The sequence below is a fragment of the Haemaphysalis longicornis genome, unplaced genomic scaffold, assembly GCF_048455015.1.
Source record: "Haemaphysalis longicornis isolate Haplotype H1 unplaced genomic scaffold, Haemaphysalis longicornis Haplotype H1 scaffold_7, whole genome shotgun sequence".
Lineage (NCBI taxonomy): Eukaryota > Metazoa > Arthropoda > Arachnida > Ixodida > Ixodidae > Haemaphysalis > Haemaphysalis longicornis.
The window spans coordinates 100,205,516-100,231,383 of record NW_027526422.1 but is presented as its reverse complement, the minus strand read 5'-3'; the positions used below and the strand labels follow the sequence as shown (position 1 = coordinate 100,231,383).

The 25,868-nt window shown below is 44.4% G+C and overlaps 1 protein-coding gene across 1 annotated transcript in view; it reads right to left on the bottom strand.

The window, feature by feature from the left end:
- Nucleotides 1-305: 305 nt before the first annotated feature.
- Nucleotides 306-25,868, bottom strand: part of LOC144146174 (organic cation transporter protein-like) — a 35,540-nt gene continuing 9,977 nt past the window's right edge. The window contains exons 4-12 of the mRNA XM_077678142.1: nt 25,089-25,192; nt 19,085-19,239; nt 16,709-16,877; nt 15,063-15,210; nt 12,034-12,119; nt 10,012-10,223; nt 5,076-5,257; nt 2,824-2,960; nt 306-462 (exon numbers count right to left, since the gene is read on the bottom strand). Of these exons, the coding sequence (XP_077534268.1) occupies nt 399-462; nt 2,824-2,960; nt 5,076-5,257; nt 10,012-10,223; nt 12,034-12,119; nt 15,063-15,210; nt 16,709-16,877; nt 19,085-19,239; nt 25,089-25,192 (1,257 nt within the window). The 3' untranslated portion in view covers nt 306-398. The remainder of the gene's footprint in view (nt 463-2,823; nt 2,961-5,075; nt 5,258-10,011; nt 10,224-12,033; nt 12,120-15,062; nt 15,211-16,708; nt 16,878-19,084; nt 19,240-25,088; nt 25,193-25,868) is intronic.

Below are 25,868 nucleotides of genomic sequence, written 5' to 3'. Positions count from 1 at the left end.
GTGGCGCCAGATTTACATCTAGTAGATATTAGTATGAAACTCTATGGCCTCGAAGAAACCGGTTCCTAGATCCACCGCTAGAAGGCGGAGCGGTGTCGTATAGGCGGGCTCGTCTCCCTCCCGCTGGGGAAGAGAAAGCGGAGGGGGCCTCCCGCCATTGACGTTTATATGCGGGTTCCTTTGCGCCAACCGCAGAATTTGCTCGGTGACGGCGCTGCCGTTCTCGCGCGACCACCCGTTGACGTTCTAGCCGAAGCCAGAGAACCACATGTGAAGCAGATTTCACACTGCATGCGTGAAACTGGGTTTAGTACTGTCAGTTGTTTTTTTACTTCCTTGATTTAATTTTGCCCAAATTATTTTTGATATTTTCGTGTTTATTTCCCATGGATTCTTCGTTACCGCAGTGGCTGAGCTTCTGTTTCGACGAAGGTGTCCAGGGTGCTCGGCTTTGTGTTCTTTCTGCAGGTTTAGAACAAAAAAAAAAAAAACAAAAAAAAAACGTGCTTTATTAGCAGTCATGCAATTTGTATTTAAAGAATGCAAGTTGTTGCAAGCATACGTATTTGTTTGTATTGATGCTCGAAGTGTTCTATGGCGCATTGCGTGGGATTTGGCTATTTCGTATATATTTACAGCTTAAAATACCAGTGCGTTCTCGTAAAAGCTGCTGCGGAAAAAAAATCGTTGCCACTCGGCCACGCAGCTATCCGAGAGTACACCTGAGAATCCTTCTGTCGTTGTTTAGGTTCTTGCCACGAAGTTAATAAAAAAAGGCTTCTGTGGGAGGACAACTCGAAAACAGGAACGTTTGAATTTCAATCACGCCATTGCTTGATTGTATGCTTAGTTATTTTATATCCAGCATTGGATGCAATATCTAGGCATTCACGAATTGACGTTATTCTTCCGTTATATGTTATACAACCGCAACTGATTACGCATGCGACAGTAAAGCGCGCGCCGAACATGTTACATTTCTGGCGTCTGTAGCGACGTGGTCCCTGCCTGCGACGTAAACTTTTAAGCCGCTCAGACTATCGTTATTATTCTCTCCAGATAATATACCCGGGACATGTTAATCAAAGTCCAGGCGAGTTAACAACGTACCGTATTACACTACATAATACAATCAATCATAGGATAACTGGTAGAGGAGATGGGAGCATCCCGGAGGGCCAGAGACAGGCTATATAGTTATCAGGGCGTGATGGAACGCAAAAGACGCAAAAAGTTGCCTTTTAGCTTATGATCACACAACGCTCCGGCGAAGACATTGCGGCAGTCGTTCGATCCAGACTGGAAGAACACTCCGAGCACACCTATGCCCTCTTTATCCGAATGTGGAAGCATTGATGCCGAGTGGCCGAATGGATATGCCAGTTATGTGCGTTCACCAAGGTTACTTTGCCCAGGGATAGCCAGGAGAGGCTGGGCATTCTGGATCGCTGGTGACCGCTGCGCCGTTGGTTGAGTGCAGGAATACTCGCATAACACCCTGCCGATGCACCGCCAGCAGTTCGGCTGAACCGTTAGCAATGATGGCTTCGTTGCGCGTAACGTTAAACCTAAAATCAGGTTCAAGCATACCTGTGCCCGCAGCTAGTGGGAGTTCATCTACCTTTTCAGTTGTCGATGCCGGCTTTGTCGCCCAGTAGGCCTTGTTATGTTTTTATCTGAATAAATGCATACCGGCTCCAGCAGGATGCGGGTATGATGAAGGTATGATCAATAATGGCTTTGTCGGTGGCGCTCAGTAAAATCGCTGACGCGGCAGCATTACCGTCTTCACTGTGGATTCAAACTCTATCCGGGTACACGGGTGTCCCTGACACAAACGACCTTTTTTTCTTGTCATTGAAGGTCTCAAAGTATAGAAGTTGATGATCTAAGAGCCTTGCGGTGAAGTTTAAACCGCTTGTTTGGCGTTTAGTCGTGCGCAGAATCTACTTTTACTGTTACTCATAAGAAAGCTTCTGGAGCCAAGAAGGCAGGAAACTGTGGATTATGCCTTCTTATAACTGGAAAATGCATTATTTCGTCCATATTATTGTAAAAGAGGTGGTACAGAGGTACCATCGGGCTGCCTTCATATTAAAATTAAAGCCGTTACACTCTAACGGGAAAGCTGTCGGAAGTGCAGAGCAGTGATTCGTCATAATGGGCTGTAGGGCCGTTGTCCGCTCACTGCTAACACCGAATGCAATTCAAATTTCCCGCCTCCACAGTGGTCGCGCGCGCCCTGCCTGAAACAGCGCCAGCGGGAGTTCTGTTCTTTTTGTGCTTGATTTTCCTCCCGCACTTGCCGGAGTTGCACAGCCACTTTTTTCGCTTACTATCGTAAACACGAACGCAACGAGCGTTCCAAACTAAATGAACGCGGGCGCTGCGGGTTAATTACCTATATTTTGCCTCAAATGAACCTGCACTTTTCGTTGCGCTAAACAACGGGGAGATGTATGACAAGCGCCAGCGTTTCACGAGTTGCGAACGGTTATGACTATTCAAACCGCCTGGCTTTCGAAGCCTCTGCGGGGCGCCCACGACGGGTACGCCGGGCTCTACATGGGTCCGTTATCTCGCTGCGCCGCCTGATTCTGGCTGTCTCTTGACATCGACCGTTACAGAGAACTACGACGACAAGGCAAGCCCCTAAAGTGCACTACACATAAAAGTTCAAGGTGAGGATTGCCGTTAGCGCGGGGGTAATCAGTAGGCGGCGATGTGAGTCGCGCAGCAGCTTTGTCTTTTGATTTCTTAATCAATGAAAGTCACGCCATTACGACGATTTAAAAAAAAGGAAGTTTTAGGTCAACGGCATACTTGGCTTGTTTGATGTCGTGCAGTGTGTCTGGCAGTGGAGCCTTGAACGTTTCTGGCACGGGCAGGGACAGCAAGATGAGAGTCAGGCATACGACGATGTCGACAAGCTTGGGTGCCCAAGGCGCGATAACGACGCCCTGCGTCGCGCGTACGGCCTTTCAGAACAGAAGCTGCAAAGTTTAAATCATTCGCTGCCAAATGGTATTTCGCCACTTTAGCCGCTCGAAAAAAAAAACTAACTTTATCAGAACAAAATTATGACACTCTCTCATTAGGTACGACGCGATTGGCCATCAAAATTGGTAGTGTGATAAGGGAGTGCGGTGGCAGTGAGCTTGTCCTGCTTTTTAAGGGGTTAGTTCACCACTCTGCCCATTGAAAAACAGTGATGGTTCAAATTGATTTGCTGTTTTGCTGATTAGCTGATTATGGTTGGTTGATGTTGAAATTTTCTGTTATTTATTGGTTGATATTTGTCTCATGAGCAGTCCTATTCTCAGCTGACAGATCTTTCTCAACGGCCTGTGCTATTCTCTTTACGCGCAAATGTACACTGGAACGACCCGAACTAAGCACTACAACACCTTGGTGTATCCGAACACCACCTACCACCAATTTTGCGATTCCGGCAGTTGGGGCTGCCGCTGCGAGACCTCCAAATATGTATGTTAAGTGATCTCACGAAAGATAACCAATCGAGGCTTCCAGCGGAACGTATCCCGAAATGTAATTGAGCCATTGGCAGTCCGTTGCCGCATGGCGCCACAAGGCGGCTCAGTCGTAAGGTAAAAGGGCCCGAAAATATTCCTTCGGATTTGAGGAAAAAAGAAAAGCAATAACGGAAACGGGATTTGTAAAGAGCAAATAAACAACTAGAATACATACTGCAGAGAATATGCTTTCTAATGTACGAGGAAAAAGATTCATACATTTTAAACAGTTTATAAAAAAAAAAAAATAGCGCCCTTATTGAAGTGACCTGCGTTAAGAGACGTGGGATGTTACTGCGACGCAAATATTTTCGGGGTGCTTCAGGCCAGATTAAATCGACGGTTTCATGGTTTTCTTTATTGCGGACTTGGGTAACCTGAACAATCTGAACGTGCGTTTCTCATTAGTTCGAGCCTTCGTGTCCCCCCAAAAATCGGTAGTTAAACGTCCGTGAAACGCCGGCGAAATCTCTCCTGTCTTCCGAAATAAAAAGGAAATTAAGTTGGTCGCGTGGTATCTTATCTGTCTGGCTACTCCGTACAATGCCAGTTTTAATTGCCACTCTTGTACGCAACTGCAAAGGTGGGCGTGGAAGCCAGAAATACAGAAAAAGAGAAGGCCTCCGGGAATTCGGTGTGTGGCTTCAGGAAACTCCAGCCGTTGAAATAATTTCCTTTCACACTGCGTCCTGCATCAACGCTCCCTAATCTTTTGACTGCTCGGTCCCACCATTATTTTCGTACAGTCACCCAAAGGTTCCTGGTACAACATTAATAGAGAAAAACTGCTGCTGAGCGTCCAGATATTTTCTCTTTATGACATAATATACAAAATCACCTTTCGATATGTCTAAGTGCGGATTTTACTGGCTGCTTTTTAATAATAACGTTGGATATAACGGAACTGCCCGTTTTTAAAGAATTTAGAGTCGTGTTGACTAAGAAAACGAATTATGCAATTTGCTATCATTTACAAAAAAAAAAAAAACATTTGTACATGCAACAGTCTTTTTGGTGTTTTATACAGATCTCTCAAGGGTTTACTGTCATTGCGTTTGCTCCTTTTGTCTTTCACTTCTATACGCCATTTAGCCTTTGTCTGATGCAGCAAATAGCTGTTGTACAAAATTTTTGGGCCCAGCAGCATACGGATGTTTTAAGCAGGCGACCTTGCAACCTGTTAGCCAATGACCTGTCCTCACTCTTCAAGCGTCGTTACATCAACTACAGTTGCAGAGAGAAAAAAAACTGGCCTGCTTGAACTAGTGGGGCAAGGCTGGAGAAGCAGCAGCGATGGTGGCCCCTCTCCCTTCGTCCCACGCGCACGCCTGGCCGACACCACTGTACGGGAGCCTGTATACCATGTGTTGTGCAATGACGTAAAGGCTTATGTTCGACAGAGCCATGCCTAGGCTATAGAAGCGACCGGGAAGCTATGCAGGACTGCGCCAAGGGTTGCTAGGAAACGCGAGGATTTTTGGTTCAATGGACGGATAACGCTAATCTTAAACAGCTCTGCTGTTAAAGGAATGAATATCGCACCAGTTCCTTGGTGAACGGTGCGAGGATGGCCCCCACTCGGCTCGTGGTGATGGTGAAGCCCGTGGCGGTGGTGCGCAGCTTTGTCGGGTAGAGCTCGGACAGCTGGACCACGCTGACGCAGTGCGCCGCTATCACGCCCATCTTGGCCAGCAGAGCGCAAGTCAGCAGCGCCCACGTGGCGCCTGCGTCACAGAAGAGGTGAGGAGTGAGCACTGTCGCCTTACGCTGTTAGTTTATACGCTCCTGTCAAGCTGAGAGTAGGAATGCGAATTTTAGGCCAAGGCTATTATTCTAGGTACAGACCCAGGAAAGGCCGGGTAGCGTCCCTCTGACCTTCAAGCTGAGGCAAGGTCGGGCGAGCGCCTCGTGCAGTTTCGCCGGACCGGATAAAGCGCCGCCGACCGCGCTTGAAGACAGTGCTTGAAGGTGGCATTTAAACAGCGTGCTGGCCACGTATGCGACGCCATTGAAGGTGAGCGGCGTGGGGAGCCCTACCACTGCAAGCGATAATTAGAAAAACGTCTCGTGGCCTTGCGAGAGCCGCGCGTGTTACTTGTCAGTGCAGAGGAAGACTTCGAAAAACAGTTTGCGAACGACGAGTTCGGAACAGTATCCAACTGAAGCTTCTCTTCATGTCGACTACCATATATGCGTGGGATTTGTCGGTTTCTTTCTCTCAAAAAAGGCCAAATAGTTTTAGGGGGAATGCAGAGGTGTGAAACAAAAAGAACGCAAGTTTGAAAGAGAGAAGTGTGGAAGCTTGGTTTATCTAATAAGGTATTTTGCAGTCTAAGCACTCCCCCTTTTATTTTTAGAATCCACTACGTTAGAGACTTCGCAAACGACCCTTTCTTCGGGTGCCTGTTAGCGACTACGGCCGACCAGGTGACAACTCAGTCAGATATTCTGCAAACTGCATTCGATGATTTCAACCACCCTGCATAAGCGAGCCAGCCGATTGTTCGTGGTGAAAATTCAAAGCAGTCCCAAAAAGTTGCATAAACGGATTTGTTCCCATTCGATTAACGAGAACAAAAGAGAGGAATGTATGAATAACTAGAAACATTATTTGCACAAAACGCAAAATACGGTGATTATGTAAAGGAAGGGGCGGTATGAGCAGATTTTAGAATTACGACCAACATTAGAAGTCGAAATCGCAATGTCAAAACAAAGGTTTCTTTTAACCAAACACTATCTGGTTTCTTGCCCACTTCGTCTAGAAAAGTTTAGCTGTACTTACGATATCAAAAAGGAGGGATTGGGCAAATCACGGCTGGTAGTGATCTCTTAACACAGAAAGAACATATATAACCAATAATTTATCATTTCCCCAGTCTGTGTTTAACTTTACAAAGGCGGCATGCAGGCGAGAAAAAAAAAGGAAATGTATTTTATACTTGCGCATGCGCCATGGAACCAGTTTAATTTCATCAAGCGGGCGTGTTTCAGCAGTTACTCACTTTGAACTAGAAGAAGCTGGTGGACCGAATAGAATACCAAATATGCTTTTTAGGCAGTATGCGGAATGGATGTCGTTTTATTTAGTGATAATGGTTAAATAATCGCTTCAGACCGCTTCACTCCCAAATACTGGGTGAGCGCCTTTGTTAAACCGGTATTTAAAGGTGGCGGTGGATGCTTTTTAGTAATTACAGGTTAATGCCTCTGAAGTCTGTTTGCTGTAAGGTTTCTGAACACGACCTGGCAAAGCACGTGGTTGTTTTCTTGGAGAGAAATAGGCTGATATGTAGCCAACAGCACTGGTTCAGACAAAGGCGTTCGACAGTATCCCAACTCGCTGAACATCTCCCCGATTTTACCGCTGCTGTAGGTAACACGGACCAAGTCGGTGTAATATGCCTGGGTTTTGCAAAAGCTTTCGACATAGTTTTGCACCGTAAACTTCTCTTCAAGCACAAGCAAAGAGGTGTAAATGAAAATATTTTAAAGTGCATTGAGGCATACTTAACGAACCGCAAGCAGCTTGTGCAAATTGATAAATGTGAGCCTCAATCTCTTAATTTTTCTTCTGGTGTCCCACAGGGCCGGTGTTGGGTTGCTTTTGGTGTACATAAATGATGTTGATGGTGTTAAATCCTCAGTAAAAATCAAGCTGTTCGCCAACGATTGGTTAATCTGTGCTCCAGTGACTTCAAAGAGTGACCTAAATGTAACTAATGATTGCCTTCAGAATTTTCTAAAATGGTGCCATAAATGCGCGATGGCAATAAATTACTCTAAAATAGTATACACGTATATGACTAATAATAAAATGTTCTTCCGTTGAGCTACAACTTTGCACACCACTGCTTAGCGCAGGTGTGTGGGTTTAAATATTTGGGAGTGCATATTATGAATGACTTCAAATGGCGTGCTTACTTTGAGAAAGTATTCTGTGCTCTTTAAAAAATATGCGCTAAAATGTTGAATGCTGCGAAAGACGTCAAGATGCTTGCCTATAAGACATCTGTGCACCCTGTTGTTGAATACGCTTGTGCGGCCTTGAGCCCACATGAAAAGGATTGATTAACTAAACCGGAACAAATTCCGAGGATTCCCGCAATTTTTATACCATGAAGGTATAAAAGGACGGATTCAGTTACCGTGATGGAAGCTATAAGACAAACGTACCGCTTAAAATTGTTTTTACAGGTATTACAAGGTCAAAAAGAAGGACATGAAAGATTTTACGCGCAGTCTCAAGGTAAGCTCAGCAGTCGCGTAAACCGTGACGCGGCAGTTCACCTTTTGGGTGGTCGCACGGAAGCCTTTCCCAAGTCGCCTTTTCCTGGTACTTTAGAAGCGTAAAACAAGTTGCCGCGTCTTATTGTTGAGATCTGGGATGTTCAGAAATATGAATGCTCTCCTGATGTTTACTTTGCACAATGAACATGCGATTACGCTTTTTTCCAGGTTATTGAAAGTGTCAAGGACTATATTTGTTGTCGAAACCTTTTTTCTGTCTCTGTAATGACCCTCAAGTGAGGGTTGACAGCATACAAAAAAATAAAGAATAAAAGAAAATGGTTGATGTGCTGAGATTTGAAGAACGTCATCGTTACGATGGAAGTTTCTAGGAAGTTTTTCTTTCAAATTTGCTAAGAGGACTTAAAATAGGAAAGTAGAGAGAGAAAGAGCGAGAGAGTTATTAATGGAATTAATATTGCAACGCGGAACAACCAAGGCACATTGTCTTTTCAAATGACTTTGCAAATGGCATGCGACTTCTGGTTCGTGTTTGTACAAAAAACGCCTAGTGGCTACATCGACTATTTTGACACAGACTAGCCTAAAGACAGAAACGAGTCACGGAGCGGGGAAGTAAAAATATCTCGCTGAATTTTTAGTTGGAAACTTGAAACACTGAGGGGGAGGGAATATGCTCCCAGAAATCAGTGTGGTGTCGCCGGCATAGCGCACGATATCTGGAACAATAATAATAACTACATCTTGTAGTGAACAGTGAGAGCATACCTTTAGTGTTCGTATACGAAACAGGAACGTTAGTCCTTCGGAGGACGTTGAAAGCTCAGATAAGGCCAAACAATGCAGGAAATTACACGTAACGTCAAGATAGTCTGATAAACCAGGCATCATGAACTTAACATTCTGGGAAAAGTTATGTCACACAGATGTGCGAAGATGTGGAGTCAGGGTATGTGTGCAAGGTTCAGGATTGAGGATAGATCGGAGGCCCAAGTAACGGCACCCGGTACAAAGTCACTCAATTTGATAACGACAAAGCTGGACAAGGATTGGTGGAATGCAAAATATATTTGGTGGAAAAATGACGGAACCGGATTATAAGAGTGGATGATAGTCCCGTTAAAAACAACTTGAAAATACTTTAGTAGACCTTTAAGAACGCGTGAACATCTCGTTCCTATCCCTCGCGAACATGGTGTGCCAGATGGCCACACCATTTAGGTTTTACAAGTCTGCAGCACAGCGTTTCTCTCCCGCGCCTCGTTCACTGTGCCAACCGTGTTTGGAGCTTCAGCCCACTGAGTGGTCACGTTTTCTCGCTTTAGCAGCGGCTTTGGCTGCCTGCCACTCTTTTGTAGCCTACCATATCGGTATTTCTCTACCTTCATTACCCACCCTTCCTCTTTTGCAGCCCTGCACTGACTGCCCCTCCCATTTCACAACGCGTAGAAAAAGGCGACGGGAGTCACGGGACCCGTGCGACGGGCGCATCGGCAGAGGCAGTTGGCGGGTCGCGCTTGGACTTGCCGTATTCGTAAGCGGTATTCACACGGCTGAGAAATCCCGTCAGTCTGGCCCGCGGAGCCCGCTCACGTGACCAGTTTTAGGCTCTACCCCTGAGCGAGGAATCGCCCGCGGACGGTCCAGGAAAGAAGATGCCGTTTCATGTTTTCGGTACGTAAGACCAAAAATAGAACTTCGGGGAAGGAAAGAAGGGGGAGGGAGCGATGGGAGTTTAAAACAGGGGTGAGGGAGATATGTGTGAGAGGCAAATCTGCAAGGTTAGCTAAGAGTAGGGTGAGTAAATGGAATAAAAAAGGCAAGTCGGTCGCTGACAACCGACGTCTCCATTCAAAAGGAGAGCCGATAATCATCATCATCAGCTACGTTGCCTTTCGAGAGCCGCCTCGCTTCCTCCGCGCTGTCGTGTGCTAGCCGCTCCGCGCGTGTGGATGCACCGCCAAGCCGGACCATACTTTGACGCGGGGCGAGGAGGTGGGGAGGGAAGGAATCAAGAGGCGAAACTCTTAGCCGCCATGGCCGATCTATTGCTGACGCAATAAAACTATTCACTTTGTAATGAGCACCAAACTGATGGCGATTATAGTGATGATTAGGCACTCAGAATCCACAGGAGAAATTGTTAGCAGATTGCAATGCTTCTGCAAGGTTTTAAAACTATAGTGCGTGCATATCATCGACATCATAGCAGAACGGTGGAACTCACTCGCCGGAAGAAATATGGCAGTCGCCGAACAGACCAAAGCGAACATGTAGAGGGCCGCGTACGAGGTGCGGCGTTTCAGGTAGTTGACAAACAGTACTCCAACGAACCGGGCGGGGTACTCGGCCGCTGCCACCAGGGCAAAGCTGACGTACGGGTCACCAACCAGAATGCTCGAGTAGGTCAGGTTGTAGTACACGAGGGTGTCCATCACACTGCAGACAAAAAGGGTCAGCATGTTAAGAGCTTATTACATTAGTTTGCTTAAGTGTGACCGGTTACTTTCCAGTGGAAGGCAGTAAGTGGATTTCGATTGATTGAATCCTTTCGATAACGAACTTCGTGCTGTCGCCGGAAAGGCACATTAATATAATACACGCGCACCATCAAATACGCTTGGTTGTCTGAGTCACGAAGCTTGTATGTCAGGCATGCGTACGGTCTTAACAAGAATACGCTTCATCTATCTGGCACTCCTCCTTTATAAATCATATTTAAAATCTATCCGAAACCAAGCTACAAATTTTATTATTTCCAGCTACCAACGTAAACTAGCATCACCAAATTAAGAAGCTTACTTTGTCTTCATAAAATCAAATCCCACCCTATCAACTCGTGCCCCGCCTGCTGCATTCTTGTACTAACGCCCGCAAGAGAGGTACCGCTAACTATACACAATCACCATTGAGGCAGTCCCTCAATCGCACATAATTTGACCTCACGGCAGCGATGAAAGGTTATTTCTAAACGCTGTAGCTCCATTGAGTGCTCTCCAAAACAGTATTCGTGCACAGGGCACACGACTTTACGCGCAAAATTTGCAAATTACTTGGAATAAAAGCTTTTCAACCAGTGTTATCGTACCGTTCTGCAGTATATTTGTGGATTAGTTGTGAATACTGCTTGATTGCTTACTTGTTCACGTTTTTACTGCCTCCTGCTATCGCGTTTCGTTTGCAGTGAATATTGGTTGTTCATATTGTTGCTCTGCGCTAGTTGTGCTATGCCAGCTTGACAAGAAGAAGAGAAAAAAAAAAAAAACCTCTGCGTCCCTTCCTGAAGACAGTTGAGAGAAGCCTGAAAGCTTTCTGACATCAAAGCTGCGTCTACCATGCGTAAAAACCTTTGCTAAAAGTGCTGCCAACCTTCGCCGGAAATGATTGATTGATTGTAAGGTTTAACGCGCCGACGCAACGCAGGCGATGAGGCACGCCGTAGTGGAGGGCTCCGGATAATTTCGACCACCTGGGGATCTTTAACGTGCGCCAAAATCTTTTGCTTTTCGCCTCCATCAGAAAAGCGGCCGCCGCGGCCGGGAATCGAACCCGCGACCTCGTGCTCAGCAGCGCAGCGCTTCGCCGAAAATACGTCCAATCGATCGTCCCCCATTTAAAGACTCAAATTTTAATAACGAACCAATGCCACGAGTTTTTGGGCTCTTCGTAAATGGATCTACAAACTGTATAAATCTATACCGATACGAGATTTATCTGATAAAGGTATCTATTGCACTCCTCATTTATGACCGATGCATGTATTGTCTAATCTATAGCCATTTCTTTTTTGCGATTTTCATGTAACCGTTCTGTCACAAACGGAAGCCTGGTTTCACGTGCGCGCCGTGCGCCCAGAGATCTTGTCCGAGCTTTTCGGTCGACAGAATGGTCTATGGGGAAATGAATTAGTTTTTTGACAGGACGCCATCGGTTTCACTAAGAAAGTTTTTGCTTAACAAAAAGAAAGATGGTACTTCCCAGTGTTGCGCTATGAGGCTTCTTTTACCCATCTGTTTTTACAGCTACAATCCCGAGGTATATAAACAACTATCGGACATCACGACGTATTTTTTACCCTCCTTTTATTATTTGCCAATGGGCGTATTGGTTCAGCCAACGAAATAAAAGAAAAACAGGTTACACTCGCCACAGTACGATGGCGTGACGTCGTAGTCGAAATGGTCTTGACTGGAATTATGTATTTTGATGAGTACGGTAAGTTTATATTTGTAAGAAAATTGGCACTTACGACCTGACCGACATGAGAATTGACGTCGTACGAATGCATCGAGATCGAAACAGGTCTGCAAACGTAGGCTTTGAACTCAGCTTGTCCTGCAAAAAAACAGCACCAGGGCTTTCAGTATTCGCAGGCCGGATGAATCGCTAAGGGGAGCAGATCATACAATGTAGTTTAGCGTATCTTTAATCGAAACCTGACATAAATAGTCCTAACTCATGTAAGCGACGTTTTGTGAAAGAGAAGCCAAGGAGTGAATTATGGCGACAACCTGGTTTTAGGTACTGTACAGGACTAAAATTGGCGGGAAGAATTTTCGGCCGTTAAAATCAGTTTCATATCACCTGGTGGTGAGACATCTGCTATGGGTTTTATGTTGAAATGGTCAGGGTTGATGCTTAGGAACGCAGACCGAACTTTTCGCTACCGAAAACGCGGGAAGTTGCTATTTTAAACCTGTAACCCCATACTAGAGGCTTTTTTCACAGTCAGTCTAGTCGCCGCAAAGGCCCGCCATTGAATCTTATCTGCGCTAGTACTACCGATAAACCAAAACAGCTTGTACAACAACAAACGAAATCCACCCAGATATGTTATACAAGATTCAAACAGTTGTTCAATATAAAATATAACGGACTGAGAATGTTCAGCGCGTTTGTCATAAACATGCAAGGATAAATGTCTGAGCACGTATGTATCTCCATAATAACTGCACTTAAAGAATAGCTGCTTTAGTTTAAAAGGTTCTTAACTGGCTCTGTGTTGCATTTTTATTATCGCAATCCATTTATCACCTGAATATCTTGTTCTAGTATTTCGTTTAACCTAGACATTTCTTTGCACCCATTCTCCTTTCTGACGCCTGAGGTAGACAACCAGGTTTTTCTTTGGATAACCTTCCATCCTTTATGCATTTTTACATATAACGGGGTATATTCTACATACACGGAGATTTCGGGTTGGTTGCGAGTTTTAGAAAAATGTTTTACAGTTACGGCAACCGTTAGGACCCATGGGCCATGTAATGAAGGAGGCCAGCACGTCACTTCCTCCCTCTCGCCTCCTTCCATTACTAGTAAGGACTCGAATGAGGTTCTCGCTCTCTCACATCGCCTTGATTAGCCAAAGAGCTAAATGCAAACCAATTTATTTATTCATAATACCACTAGAGGCCCTGGGTGGGGTATGGCAGTAGCATTAGCATTAGGTATACATTAGCATAGCGGGCTACATTAGGACACAGGTTGGGTAAACGCAAGAAAGAAGGACGAAAAATGAAAGAAAACAAAATTGGAAGGTTCAAACTGAGAACGCAAATAAATACACACTGTTATCTCGAAAAATACGAAAACGCAAAATTCAGAACATAATTAGAATAAAAAGGACACAAACGCAAATAAAAGGCTTCATATTTTAACGCGAACACGATGTACAACCAATGAGCAGAACAAAAATACCGAGCAAAACAAAGAAATTGGGGCACGTTTTGAAAGAGGGAAAACAAAAACACAGAATGAGCGCAAAGCGTTAGATTTGTTCTTGGATTAGTTTCTGAAATTTTGTGTTGCCTTTTTGAGAAGCAATATGGGATGGTAGATTATTCCATCAGACCATGGTACTTGGAAAAAAACAGGGCAAAAGCACAAGAGCCGCAACTTATGCGCTTAACTTTGTAGGAATTTTCGCGGCTTGAAAAAATTACGGGAAGTGGTTCAAAGAAATTATCGTGAAGGGACCGATGATAAAGCTTATTAAAGAGGGACAGGCAGAAAAGTTGGCTGAGATGTGCTAGATCAGGTAGTTCGGAGCGACGTTTCAGAGCTATGATGCTAAATGACGTGAATAGTGTGTATATATGAAGGTTTTGCAGAGATTCAATATCAGTTATTAATTATGCTTGATGGGGATCCCAAACGGCTGATACATATCCTATTTTTGGACGTATGAGTCTAGCAAAGGCAGGTTCTCGAATGGTAGAAGGAGCATGTTTAAGGTTGCGCTTAAGGACACCGAAAGAGCGATTAGCGGAAGGAAGAGTAGTTTTATGTGGTAACGCAATGACAGCTCAGGCTGTAAGTGAATTCCCAGATATTTAAATGTGGAGACACGGTCAATGGAAATATTATCAAGCATGTAGGAGGATGGAACTCGGGAGGCGCGATTGGTAAAGGACATATACTTAGTTTTGCGATTGTCACCGTCGTCATCTTTGTCATCGCAAGAGGGTCGTTAAAAAGTAAATGTAAATAAAGAGAACTGTCTATACAGTTTTGCTAAGATACATGTACGCCAAACTTCGTAATAAAGGGCTCTAATTTTTTTTCATAAAGTTCTCCAATCGTTTGAAAGACCAAGTCTATACAGTTTTTAAGGAGATTCATGGGCATTTAAGAATCACTGCTCGGCAGAAGTTCTATTATTGCATAAAGTGCCAGCATAAAACATGGTGCGCCTCAGGAAGATTTGTACGCCAGCATAGAATGGAGCCTTAAAAGAGCAGCGGAAAAACTGGTTGCTACACTTCATGAAACAATACAACCTTCGTTTAAGCTATGATACTAGACAACCAGCACATGAAACGAACAATTTTTGGATTGTGTATAATGAAGTTGATTACATTTACTGACGGGCTACTTACATTCACTCTACAAATGCTCACAATAGCATGTTTGTGTCTATTGTCAGTTCAGAGCTTTGATCCTCGTGCTGGACTGTGATGCAGGTGCACTGTAGGCGAAACATCTTGACTATGCAACTGCATTGGGCAAAATAGTTTCAACTGCATTTTGTGTACCTAGGTGGCGGGGCACCACACTGCGCAGTGTTAGTATTATGTTGATTTTCAGTGCTTAAATTTCGCCTCTGATTGACTTCTGTTCGTGAGCTCAAACGCTGACGCATTTTGAGAAGGCTGGTGTACAGGTATAGAAAAAGTAAGTTGCGATGTAATTTGCTTAGTGCTGTAGCCCCACTAAAAAGCTGCGCGAAATAAACCCCTCTGCTTTGCAGGACAGGTGGACTTCACATGCCTCACTTACCATCGAGCTTTTGTCTTTGAATTCTTTGATTATAGCATCCACAGACACCCCCTTCACATTGTTCTGTCTCACGGCTTTCTCGAGTTCTTTCTTCGCTTCGTCATATTTGCCTGTAGCCAGAAGCCAACGCGGAGATTCTGGAAGGAAGCTGTAGAAGAGATCATGCGCATATTAACACGTGATAAAGAGCGTGGTCAACCGAGAAACCAGCAGAGGGAAATAAGAGTGTCAGTAATTAGCTGAGAAACACATTGACTGGCAGAATTCATAAATGCTAAATCAAAGGCTTGCATTCAAATGTTACAGTTTGCTGCAGTTCAAAGGCACTTTTATTATCACTAGCCAGTAGCAATGGACGACCGTGTTAAATAGCGAAATGAGTTCAACGAAAGATTTTTTGACTGAGTTCAAAGAAGTCTTTACATACTCGTGGATACACGGACTGGATTCCCAAAGTCAGAAGGCTGAAACGGGACCCTTGGTAGTTCATTACTAAGGTAAAATGTAATCGCTGCGAAAACGGGATTGTTATTCTGAAATAAGTACGAAAATAAATGCAACACTTCAAAAATTAGCAATTTGTAGAGTTCAATGGGACAAGTCTATTAAGTGAATTTACAATATCTACTGACACATTAACAAACCCTGACATTCACCAGTGGGTCGTTTAAAGGGTTGAAGACGCCGCCGGTAGCCAAGGCATCTTGGCCGTCGTCCAAGGCGCCATAGGCTTCAGTAGCCTTTCCTTTGGACCCAATAAAGTTATTTTCTCCTTCTCCTCTATTTGAGCCTGTCGAGGCTTGATCATGGTTCTTGGAGATACTGAAGTGATAATGAAATGTAATCACTCTGGCGGTTTGCCTTGGACGCAAGGCTGGGTCAAAATCGGGGCCGCTTTTTATAAAAAACGCATCATAACGACTATTCATTGAATATAATAATGAGGTAAGTGTACCATGGCACAGGAAAAGCAAACAAGGCAAGAGCTGGGACGATGCAGTTCTGTGATTGTTGCAGTGTGATACGTAGATTTTGGAACAAAATTAGTAAGTTGCAGACATGAAGACCCTAACGGTATACTTGGAGGGCTCATAGAGTCATTCTCATTTTCTGCGAAGGCCATTTTGCCTTAAAATGAACTAACCTTAATGACAGCTACGAAAGTACCACGGTGCCGCATTTGCTATTCCGATCTATTCGCAAGCTATTCCGAGCCCATGATTATTAATGTTGTATATAATTAGTTTCAATACACTTGGGCAGAATGATTTTTATAGCGCATTTATGCTTGGTAACTCAGATCCTCTTGCTGGACCTTGTGTTTGAAACTTTTTATTAAGCATGTGCTCGCGTACAGAGAAAATAGTCAGATCAACTGGAATATAACAAACTAGTAACTTTATCGGGACCGCAATCGGCTAAGAGCCTGTTATGAGCACTAGCATATTGATTCAAGAGTGCAGTATCATCTGCATATACAAAAAGGTGCGCCATCATGTAAATCAAACGAATCACTTTCCAGCGTAACTAGCATGCTCTTGCGCTCCGCCTTACACATGCATAAAAAGACCAGGGCCCAGAATTCAAGTTGTCCTGATGCGCGTCGGTTGCAGCTGCCCCTGCGTCGTGCGCCAAGTGCTACTCACAACCAGTTGATGATGCTGAGAGAAGCGGCGGCCGTGATGACAACCTGGAATTGCAGCCAGTCCCGGAAAAGCCACGCCAAGCCAGTAAGTGTTAGCAGGCCCGTCGTCCACCCGCTGGTAGCGATAAGGGAGCCCAGCGCCCGGTGCCGTGCAGATAGCACCTCCATTGCTGTACACATCGAGAGAGCTGTTCTTTTTTCCTGGTACGCAGATATGTATTGGGGACTAGTAAGCACGGTGGTCATGTTTCCCCGCGAAGGACATCAGAATAAATTTAGCTTCGAAGAGGTTTTGCCTTGTGATAAATAGTATGTTTAATTCCTGGCTCGTAGCAACAGTATGTGCCACTCAAGCTGTACATGGCTTTTACAGGCAATACTTTTCGTCCTGTTACAATGTCAAAGTCAATTTGATGAAAGTCAAAGTCAATAATAACGACATAAACATCTCATCAACATCATAATATCCACAACGTAAATGCCATGAAATGCCATCGTCATTGCCCATAAATATATGCTTCACTAACTCATGGTTGACCTTCACATCCCGCTATAGGGATCTATGAGGATGAGGATTAGCACCGCACTGCTTATCAGAGGCACTGGTAGCTGCGGAGACTCCTCGCGTAAATGCGGAGTATTTACGTGATTTGGGATTAGTGGATCAGGAAACCGCAAAGTAAAATGGTACATTTCTTCTCTCCCGAGAAGCGGTACTATGATTTCTATCGTCATGAGGGACAGTTGTGGGGCATCCAGCGGAAAGAGCATTCGAAGTATATTTCCCCAGGGATGTATATTGAATGTTATCGCCTCATGCAAGTGAGCAGCATGTTGAGGAGCATTGTGAGCTTGTGGGTAAGTGTTTGCTCTGGGGTTCAAGAATACTTCCAGCACTAGTGGTCGTAGCCTAGATTTCCAGGAATTCCTTCGTCACAGCAGCAAATTCTGCCATCGGTGTGATCTAATGGTCAGGCCTTGTTCAATGCTGCACGATGATTTGCTGGTTTTGTTGGTACTGAAAATAAATAATTGATGGCAGTGTCTGCTTTTTGGTTTGTTTGAATTTTTATGATGGCAGTAAACGTGTTTCCAGTTTGTGCTGAAAGTGCTTGAGTCGTTTCTTTTATTACGAAGCGCAGAACCTACCGCACAGTCGGCCACTGTGTTGGGGATCAAGTACTGACCGTTTTGGGGTTTCCCAGACGTCTTCGGTAATGATCTTACTGTCTTGTTACTGGCCTCGTGTAGCAGATGCCTTTTGCAGTAACAGGAAATTGTGGGACATGCATTTCGACTGGTATATCTCTTGGGTGCGCATGTGTCACGAGTCAAAAACGAGGCAAAAGAGGAGACTCAATTCGAAGAAGACAAAATGCTCTCGCTCTTAAATGCACCTCGTCTGAATACATCAGGATGATTAAAGCTCATTTTTGCCTTAAGGCATCCCTCAAAACGGAGATTTAAGCCTAGTGCTGACTGCTGCATTTGTTGTGCAAGTACGCTAGATTGCAGAGCGTAGGTTTCAGACTCACGAATCTTCAGGCATTCATTCGTAATGATTCATCGGTGTCATGTGTAAATAGTTCACAATGAGAAGTTAGAAACATGGTGCGGAAGGGCGTGTTGACTGATTTTTTTTTGCATTCTAAACTCGCCTGCGCACAACTTGTGGTACATGTAAACGCCCATAGCGTGAACGAGACTACTCCGGGACTTTTCACAACTCCGCATTGCAGGTGGTGAGTTTCCTGTAAAATTCTACTTCGCACCGTGCTTCAAGTCCGGACATCGTTTGAAGCCTCCGCGGCATACAACTTTATATGCCCTACAGTCTCAAATCCACTAAAAATTTATGCAGCAGAAAATTCAGCAATACCTCATTTCAATTTTTACCGTATAATGTGTTTCCTTCCCGTTCGTTAACCCAGTGGCATAAACAACTGCATAAACTTGTTCAAGAAACATTGCTTGTTTCTTGCGCATGAATCGAATGCTGGAAACTTGATGAATCTGTCGCTTTAAAAAACTACGAAATTAAAAGCAACCGTTTGGGTACGCGCTTTTTCTTTAGGGAATGCTATAGTGACCTTTATAGTCATATTCATTCTGTTATGTTTGCTTTATTTCACATTTTGTCGTACTCATAACATATTCTACTTTACGGGGTTGGCTTCAAAGACAAAGGTCATTGTGAACAAAGAAACTGACGTAAATTTGCTAAAAAGCCAACTTGACTACGCCAGAATTTCTTCAAAGGGTTGCTGATTGCGAATCGAATGTTTAACAGGTGTCACTTGACGGGGTTCCGGGAACTTCTCACAAAAAATAAGCAAGACTAAAAAGGTTTCTTGTCAGAAATCAGTGAAGTACGCACACAACGTGTAGGTGGTGTTAAGGATTCCACCGAGGCCCAGTGACGCCACGAATCTGCCAATGTTGAGCATGAGGAAGCTTGTGGAGAAGCAGATCACGACACTGGCAGCCAGTGGAAGTGGCGTCATGAAGAGGAGCGCCCTCTTCCGGCCATACCTGCGGCAAGCACGTGGGTGCGTGCCCCATACGTCATTACCACCACAATAAGCGATACAGAATTGTAAAAGGAGTTCCTCACCCGGGCTACACAACTACTTTGATTCGCCAGTATATGCCCTTTCGCTGCGTCCGATTGTATTTATCCTGTCTGGGATCCTGTGCGCTTTGTAGGAAGTGCTGAATACCGAGAGTCGGACGAAGGAGAGCCGCGATAGCCCTTTACTCCTATACATACATTTGAAAGACAGAGAAACCGAGTTTGGCAAGAAATTACCTTCGAAGCAGAATCGAACATGCGAAGAAATATTTCTAAAAATTTCACAGCGGTGCGAATTTTTTTACCGACGACGTATTATGCTTCTGCTCATAAAGTCAGTACAACGGCACGCAGATAAAAAAAGCGTTGTTAGTCAACGCCGGATCTCGGTGCAGGAACGAACATTGTAAACGCGCCGGCTGCTACCTTTCTGCACTGAAACGAAACTGGCCGCTTTACTCGGCACTGCGACATTTTCGCAGCTATCTCGCTACAGCGGGTCAGAGAATAAAGCGTTGTGCCGCTGCAGCCACAATGGTCTGTACCACAGCGGTGTTTTTTTTACAGAGGCGAAAAGCGACAGCGCCCGAGTGTGGAGGTTTCCGTGCCGGTTAAAAATCTCCAGATGGTCTAATTAATTCAACACGGGACGCCTTATAGCCCGGACATTGCTTGGGTGCTTTAAACTTGAGGATTTGACTTTTGTTTAACGGACTAGAACATGCATGATCAGTGATCACGATAGAAATAGTGGTGGCTGTTCCTATCATGGCCACTGGAGCGCACTGGTTGCACAGGAAACTTAGAGGATCTTAGCATAGAGCAAATGTAAGTCTAAACATAGCCGGGATTCGGCTTACGTGGCATTGTCTCATCAGGCTTGTACAGCGCTTCGCCTGTGGCAACTTTATGGCCTAACAATAGTTTTAGAGAGCGGACGGGACAAGGACTTGGACCAATATCGATGGTAGGCGTCGCGCCTGTCAAACTGCAGAAAAGTGTAAACGGCAGAAAGCTGAACGTGCGTCCGTCGATCCCAAAGCGGGAGCTGAACTACCTAAAAGAGAAACTTCGCATTTCGCCTTCATGTCAAAACCTCGGGTGACTCATTAAACAAAATATGCACGATTTTTTGGTGTACTGTGGAAACCCGCGACAGGTAGTTTTCTGTGGTGTACTATACTTATCTCTAATTTATCCTTTCAGGTCCCACATAGCTTCGGAAATGTGAATTCACTACCGGTTTAGTTTGTTTAGGTTTGAGTTGTAGCAGTCTTTTGTAGTTGTTTGGGGGTTTAAGAAGGCTGTGGCAACAAATCATTAGTTTTGGAAAGGATATCACCTAAAATATCTAATTCAGGCTTCAGTTTTTGAAGATTTATGGGGTTCAAGCTATAAATTTTAACTATAGTTCCGATTATTACAGCAAAAGCTGTGCTATGGTGCATCCTTCAAAGTAATTAGTCGCGTCGTAAGTGACTTTCAGCCGCCGGAGGTCAAGCTGCGCCTCCTTTCTTTCGTATTGCTTTTCTCACTCCGAGCGCTGCTGCGGTAATACGTAGCTCGGCCATGCAAAAACGGCTGCTTGGTCTGCGCTTGATCGCTCAGCGTCACCTGGGCCATCCGTGCGTACACTCCAGCGTGAGCAGACCACGCGACTATAGAAGAATTCAGCGGCTGCTTTGCCGTCCTTCGTCTCAGTCTCGCCATTGATGGCTCGCTGGCTGGGCCGTCAAGGCGTACCCTTCAGCGCAAGCGAAAGGACGAATCCTATCACCTAGTGGATATCGCTAGAATAGAGGCTACGAAATCTCAAGGAAAGGCAAGTTATTACAAAAACATATGCGCACTAACTTTGTTTTCGTATATGACCGCTGGGTTAGAAGTGCTAAACCTGGGCACTTCTTATTTTTTAAGTGAGATAGAAGTTGTTTTTATGAAGCTTGTGAATTGCTTGTGAATTGCTTGTAATTTTATATTGGACCGGCCACTAGCCTATGCAGCTCTCGGTCCAAACAGTGTCTGGACTAACTTCGTGTTTTCATGAATAAAGTTTCTCTTAAAAAAATCTTCTTTGGCCTAGGCTACCTGGTTTACCAAATGCACATTTGCAGCACTGCTTATAGCTTCAAATTTTAAATGTGGCAGCTACCTGAGGAGTCTTGGGGTACTATGATCGACAACCTTCTGGAAGCTGACGTATTTGCGTTAACACTTCCGAAGTCGTTTCATGTATGCTAGAAACAAGAATGCGACATTTGCAAAACCACAGTAGCGGGTAATATATCACATATATTCCGTAAATACATACGAGAATTTAGGTAGCATAAAAGCTTGGAACGTGGTGAGCAGTTGACCGGCGATAAACATTGGGAATCTCAGCCCGCTGCGCATGTTTTAACAAGAAACTTGCCTTTGCCAGGGCCGCACAGTATGCTCGAGGAAACAGTGTTTGTAAAGCATTGGCCGGGAGCCTATGGTGCGCTCTTGTCAAAATTTTGTCTTCGGTTGTTTGAGTTGCTATCAGTGTTGTACGGAACGGCGTTCCAAGGAACGGCGTTCCTGGAATTAGTTCCTTTTTGGAGGAACGGAGGAACGCCACCGTTCCATTAAGGGTTGGTGGAACTGTAACTATAACTCGTTAGGTTTATGAAGGAACGGCAGGAACGGCGTTCCTTCTGCAAATGTTACACATTGCAAGGATTTGGCTGTTTTTGATGCGAAGGCTCGAGTACAAAAATCCACAAGTCGCTACTGGGTTTGTCTTCCTACAAGCTGGCCAGTTTGCCCGCGCCCTTCAGCGGAACGTGCTTTCTCGAAAGACAAATGCAGAAAATAACCACGCTGCAGCGGGCCGCAGCTTGTGCTTGCTTTCAGGGCGGCGGAGCTTACGCGGCGTTCGACGGGTGAATAGCGCAACCGCGAGAAGGCTTTTCACCTTTCATCGTTTCTCTGGAAAGGTCAGGATGCGCGTCTGGCAGACAGAATTGTTCCCTGCCGGGAAAACGTTGTCTAAGTCCGAGCGGCGCTGCAGGTTCCTCGTGAAACCACCGTATCCGTATACTGTCAGGGGTTATTACCACATTAGTGCGCGCGAGGCACGGGTGTGTTGCTATGCTATAAGGCATTGAGGGAGGGGGGAAGATAGATGGAGGAAAAGGGCTCAAAACTGTGTGGCGTGGAGTGCCGACATGGAAGTTGCGCTTGCTGTGAGGTCATTTGAAGTGTCACCGGCTATGAATAGGGCTGGGCGTGCCGCAGTGTCTCGGGATGGTGTACTGCTCGAAGTCACAAAGTACGCATGAAGTTTGTCACGCGGCGGTCTGTGGGTTGACGGGAATGGTCGAAGGGAGTGCCAGGTTCTTTTGTATTGCACGCGTCGTGTTGACAAAGGACAGGAATTTCGTCACTGTTGGGCATAATTTGGTCACGTGCGGTATGAACAATACCTGAGAGAGGCCGCCGGAACGTGGACAGCCAGCATTCAGAGTTATTTTAGTTGGTCGGTTTTAACCTGTGCTTTGATTGTTTATAGTGTAAATGTTTTTTTTACGCACTTGATTATCCTCCGCGTTATTTCCTGTGCTTTTCACGTGTGCGTATTTCTAAAGATTTATATTTCTATTTCTATTTTTGGTTTTTACTTTAGTAACTACTCTGATTGTGCTCGGTATACTTTGTAATTCTTGCGGGTAGATTTGATGTGTGACTACGCTGCTGACTTTTATTTTTCTTCTTTTTCTTGACTCGAACTTGTATTGCGAGCGTTGTAGCCATTAGTGGTTCTGTTGTGTTTTGTTACTCGCAAATTTGTGCTGTATTATCCGGACAGCTTCAATATTGTAACCCCCTTACTAAATTCCCTGCAGAGGGCCTGTAAGGCACTCTAAATAACCTTCAATATTGTAATAACCATTTATTAAACGCCTATGTATTGTTCCTTTCGACACAGTGTCCTATGCAAGAAATTTAATTATGTCCCTGCATGCAAATTTTTATTTGCACATCTGAAGCGCAGTAAGCGTACTGCGCATTTGTAAGACCGAAGTGGAAAGTGTCATACGTGTTGCACGCATAATAAACGAGCACCAAAATCGCAGTCAGACATGTCTGGAGTTTGTCCGGTGCTCCCTGACATGGGGAGACCTGCTGCACCCATCTAGGAGTGTTTTTCTGGATTCTTTTTATCTCCAGACAATCTGCTGCCGGCGGTGTTCCTGTTCGTATAATATACGTAGTTTGCTGGGAGTTTTAAATTTTACACTTTAATATTTTGCCTCGGGATGATCCGACACTATAATTTAATTGCAAAAATGAAATTTAACCCCAATGTAACGACACGTTCCAATGTTCGAAGTGGAACTGAAACACGTTTCCTTCGCAATAAAGGAACTAGTAACGGAAACTCGTTCCAAAATTGGGAACGAACCAGGAACGAGCTTTGGTTCCTGTTTTACAGGAACATGTACAACACTGGTTACTATATCTTTCAAGCTGTAACGCAAAACATGAAGTAAAGAAGCAGTTGAAATAAACGATGTAGGCGCTACCCCAGGATGGTCTCACTGTGTCTGTTTTATCTAAATATTTCTTACCAAATATGTTAAAGGAATTTATTTATCTGAAGAACATAGTATAATACCAATGCTAACGGGCGTACATTTTGTAGACACTCTGCCATTCACTCTTTCACGTCACCACAAAAACATGCACCTTTGGTGCCCACATTTATCTCGCTGCATAGAGCATGCTTTAAGTAGCTTCGACAAACTGTAGCGCGCCTTCCCCTTAAACAATAGAATTTTGCTATATTGTTGTGACATCACGTCTAATATGTAACCAGAATAGTGAAAAGACGTTATTAGATAACTACAGTCCGTGTGAACCTTATCGCCAGGATAAATCCTAGTATAAAAGACGTCCCACGCTGTTTTCAAGACATTTGTAGAACGTGTATAGTAACATTTATAAAAAAATAGCGTTCCTCATCGCTGTATTTAAAAAAACAATCTTCCAAGTGTAATTAGTCTACGCTGAATTTACGATGTGGCCTAAAGTACGCGGTAAACCAAAAAGTGAGTTGACTACGGAATTGGCCCTCGGTGGCTTATATTTTTGGTAAAAACATATAACGACCAATGCGGCGCGTTTCACAAAAAAGTTCTGAAATTTTCACTTAGTTGCTCCGGTAGAACGCATCCAGCTGGTTACCTTTATTTATTTATTTAGCATTACTGGTAGCCCCAATAAAAGGGGTTGTAGTAGAGTGGTTTGTACATGGATTACCTGTGTACAATTAAGTTTGGTTTGGTAAACATCAGAGCAACATCAATGTACTCTCACAGTAAACAACACAGCCATTTTTCAATGACTGTATGAAGATTTAAAGAAGGGTGCAGTTTTGACACAACGCGAGGAACATGGATTGTGAGGAAGATTCCAGAGTTTCTATAAATGTAGGTACGCACAATTATCAACGAGCCAATAGAACAAAAATGGAAACACCGATACACTTTAACAAAAGCAATTTCAGTTTTCGAGATGAGTCTGAATTTGCCAATGTCGTCTTCTGCAACTACGTGTGCTTTTACGTCATTACAGTCAATTATGGTCCGAGGAGTACAGGAGTATTTAAATACATTGTTTCGGCTCTTAAGTGGTAATAAACTGGAAGCATGCCGTACCCTTGTGGCGTTCCCCGAGGAAAAGTCAACATAAAAAGGTGTTCTACTGTAGAGCCTTCGTTTAAACAACTGTATACATGATGCGAAAATGGTATAAGGTGTTTTCAAAAATGGCGAATACTTACCAGTCTGAAAGATGGGAAAAGATAAAGTTGCCCACCATAAGGCCAGCCATATAGAAGCTTTGCGATGCCGCTCGGAGCCAGATGCGGTCGCAGACCAAGTTGAACTGCAGTGATATGTATGGCATATTCTAAGGCTTACAAATTCTACGTTTCTTAAATATTTTGGGAGCAAGTTCATTATAACATGGCCCATAGAATTAGAAAGTAGATGTAGCAAGTTTAAACGAGGAATAAACCTTACGATGGCATTAAAAATTGTAATACACCATTACACAAAGCTGCACACCTCAGAACTGGTAGACTGGCACACCATCATCACCAGCCTATAGGGCAACGGCCTCTCCCAATATTCTCCAACCGGTCCTGTGCTAACTGCGACCAATTTATCCCCGCAAAAGTCTTCATCTCATCTGCCCATCTAACTTTCTGCCGCCCCCTGCAACGCTTGCCTTCTCTAGAGACTGGCACAAATGTAGTCAAAAACGGAAGAAAAACGTGCTGATTACAATTCCGGGCGTAACAGACACTGCACTTTAAAGAATTATCAGTGTCTGCTTTGCTACAACGCAGTTGAATGTAAAATTGGTGCTTCCACGAAAGAAAATATTGAGTATAACGAGACCAGACCTACAGTTCGAGTAAAAAATGAGGTCTGTGCTTGACATCACAAATAGAAAACGTATTACGCGCATTGCGCAACTTTTCAGCGCACAAATTTTCCGGTTAAAATTGCATGCTGGGTATTGTCATTGTTCTATTTCGGTAATATGGTTGTCGGCT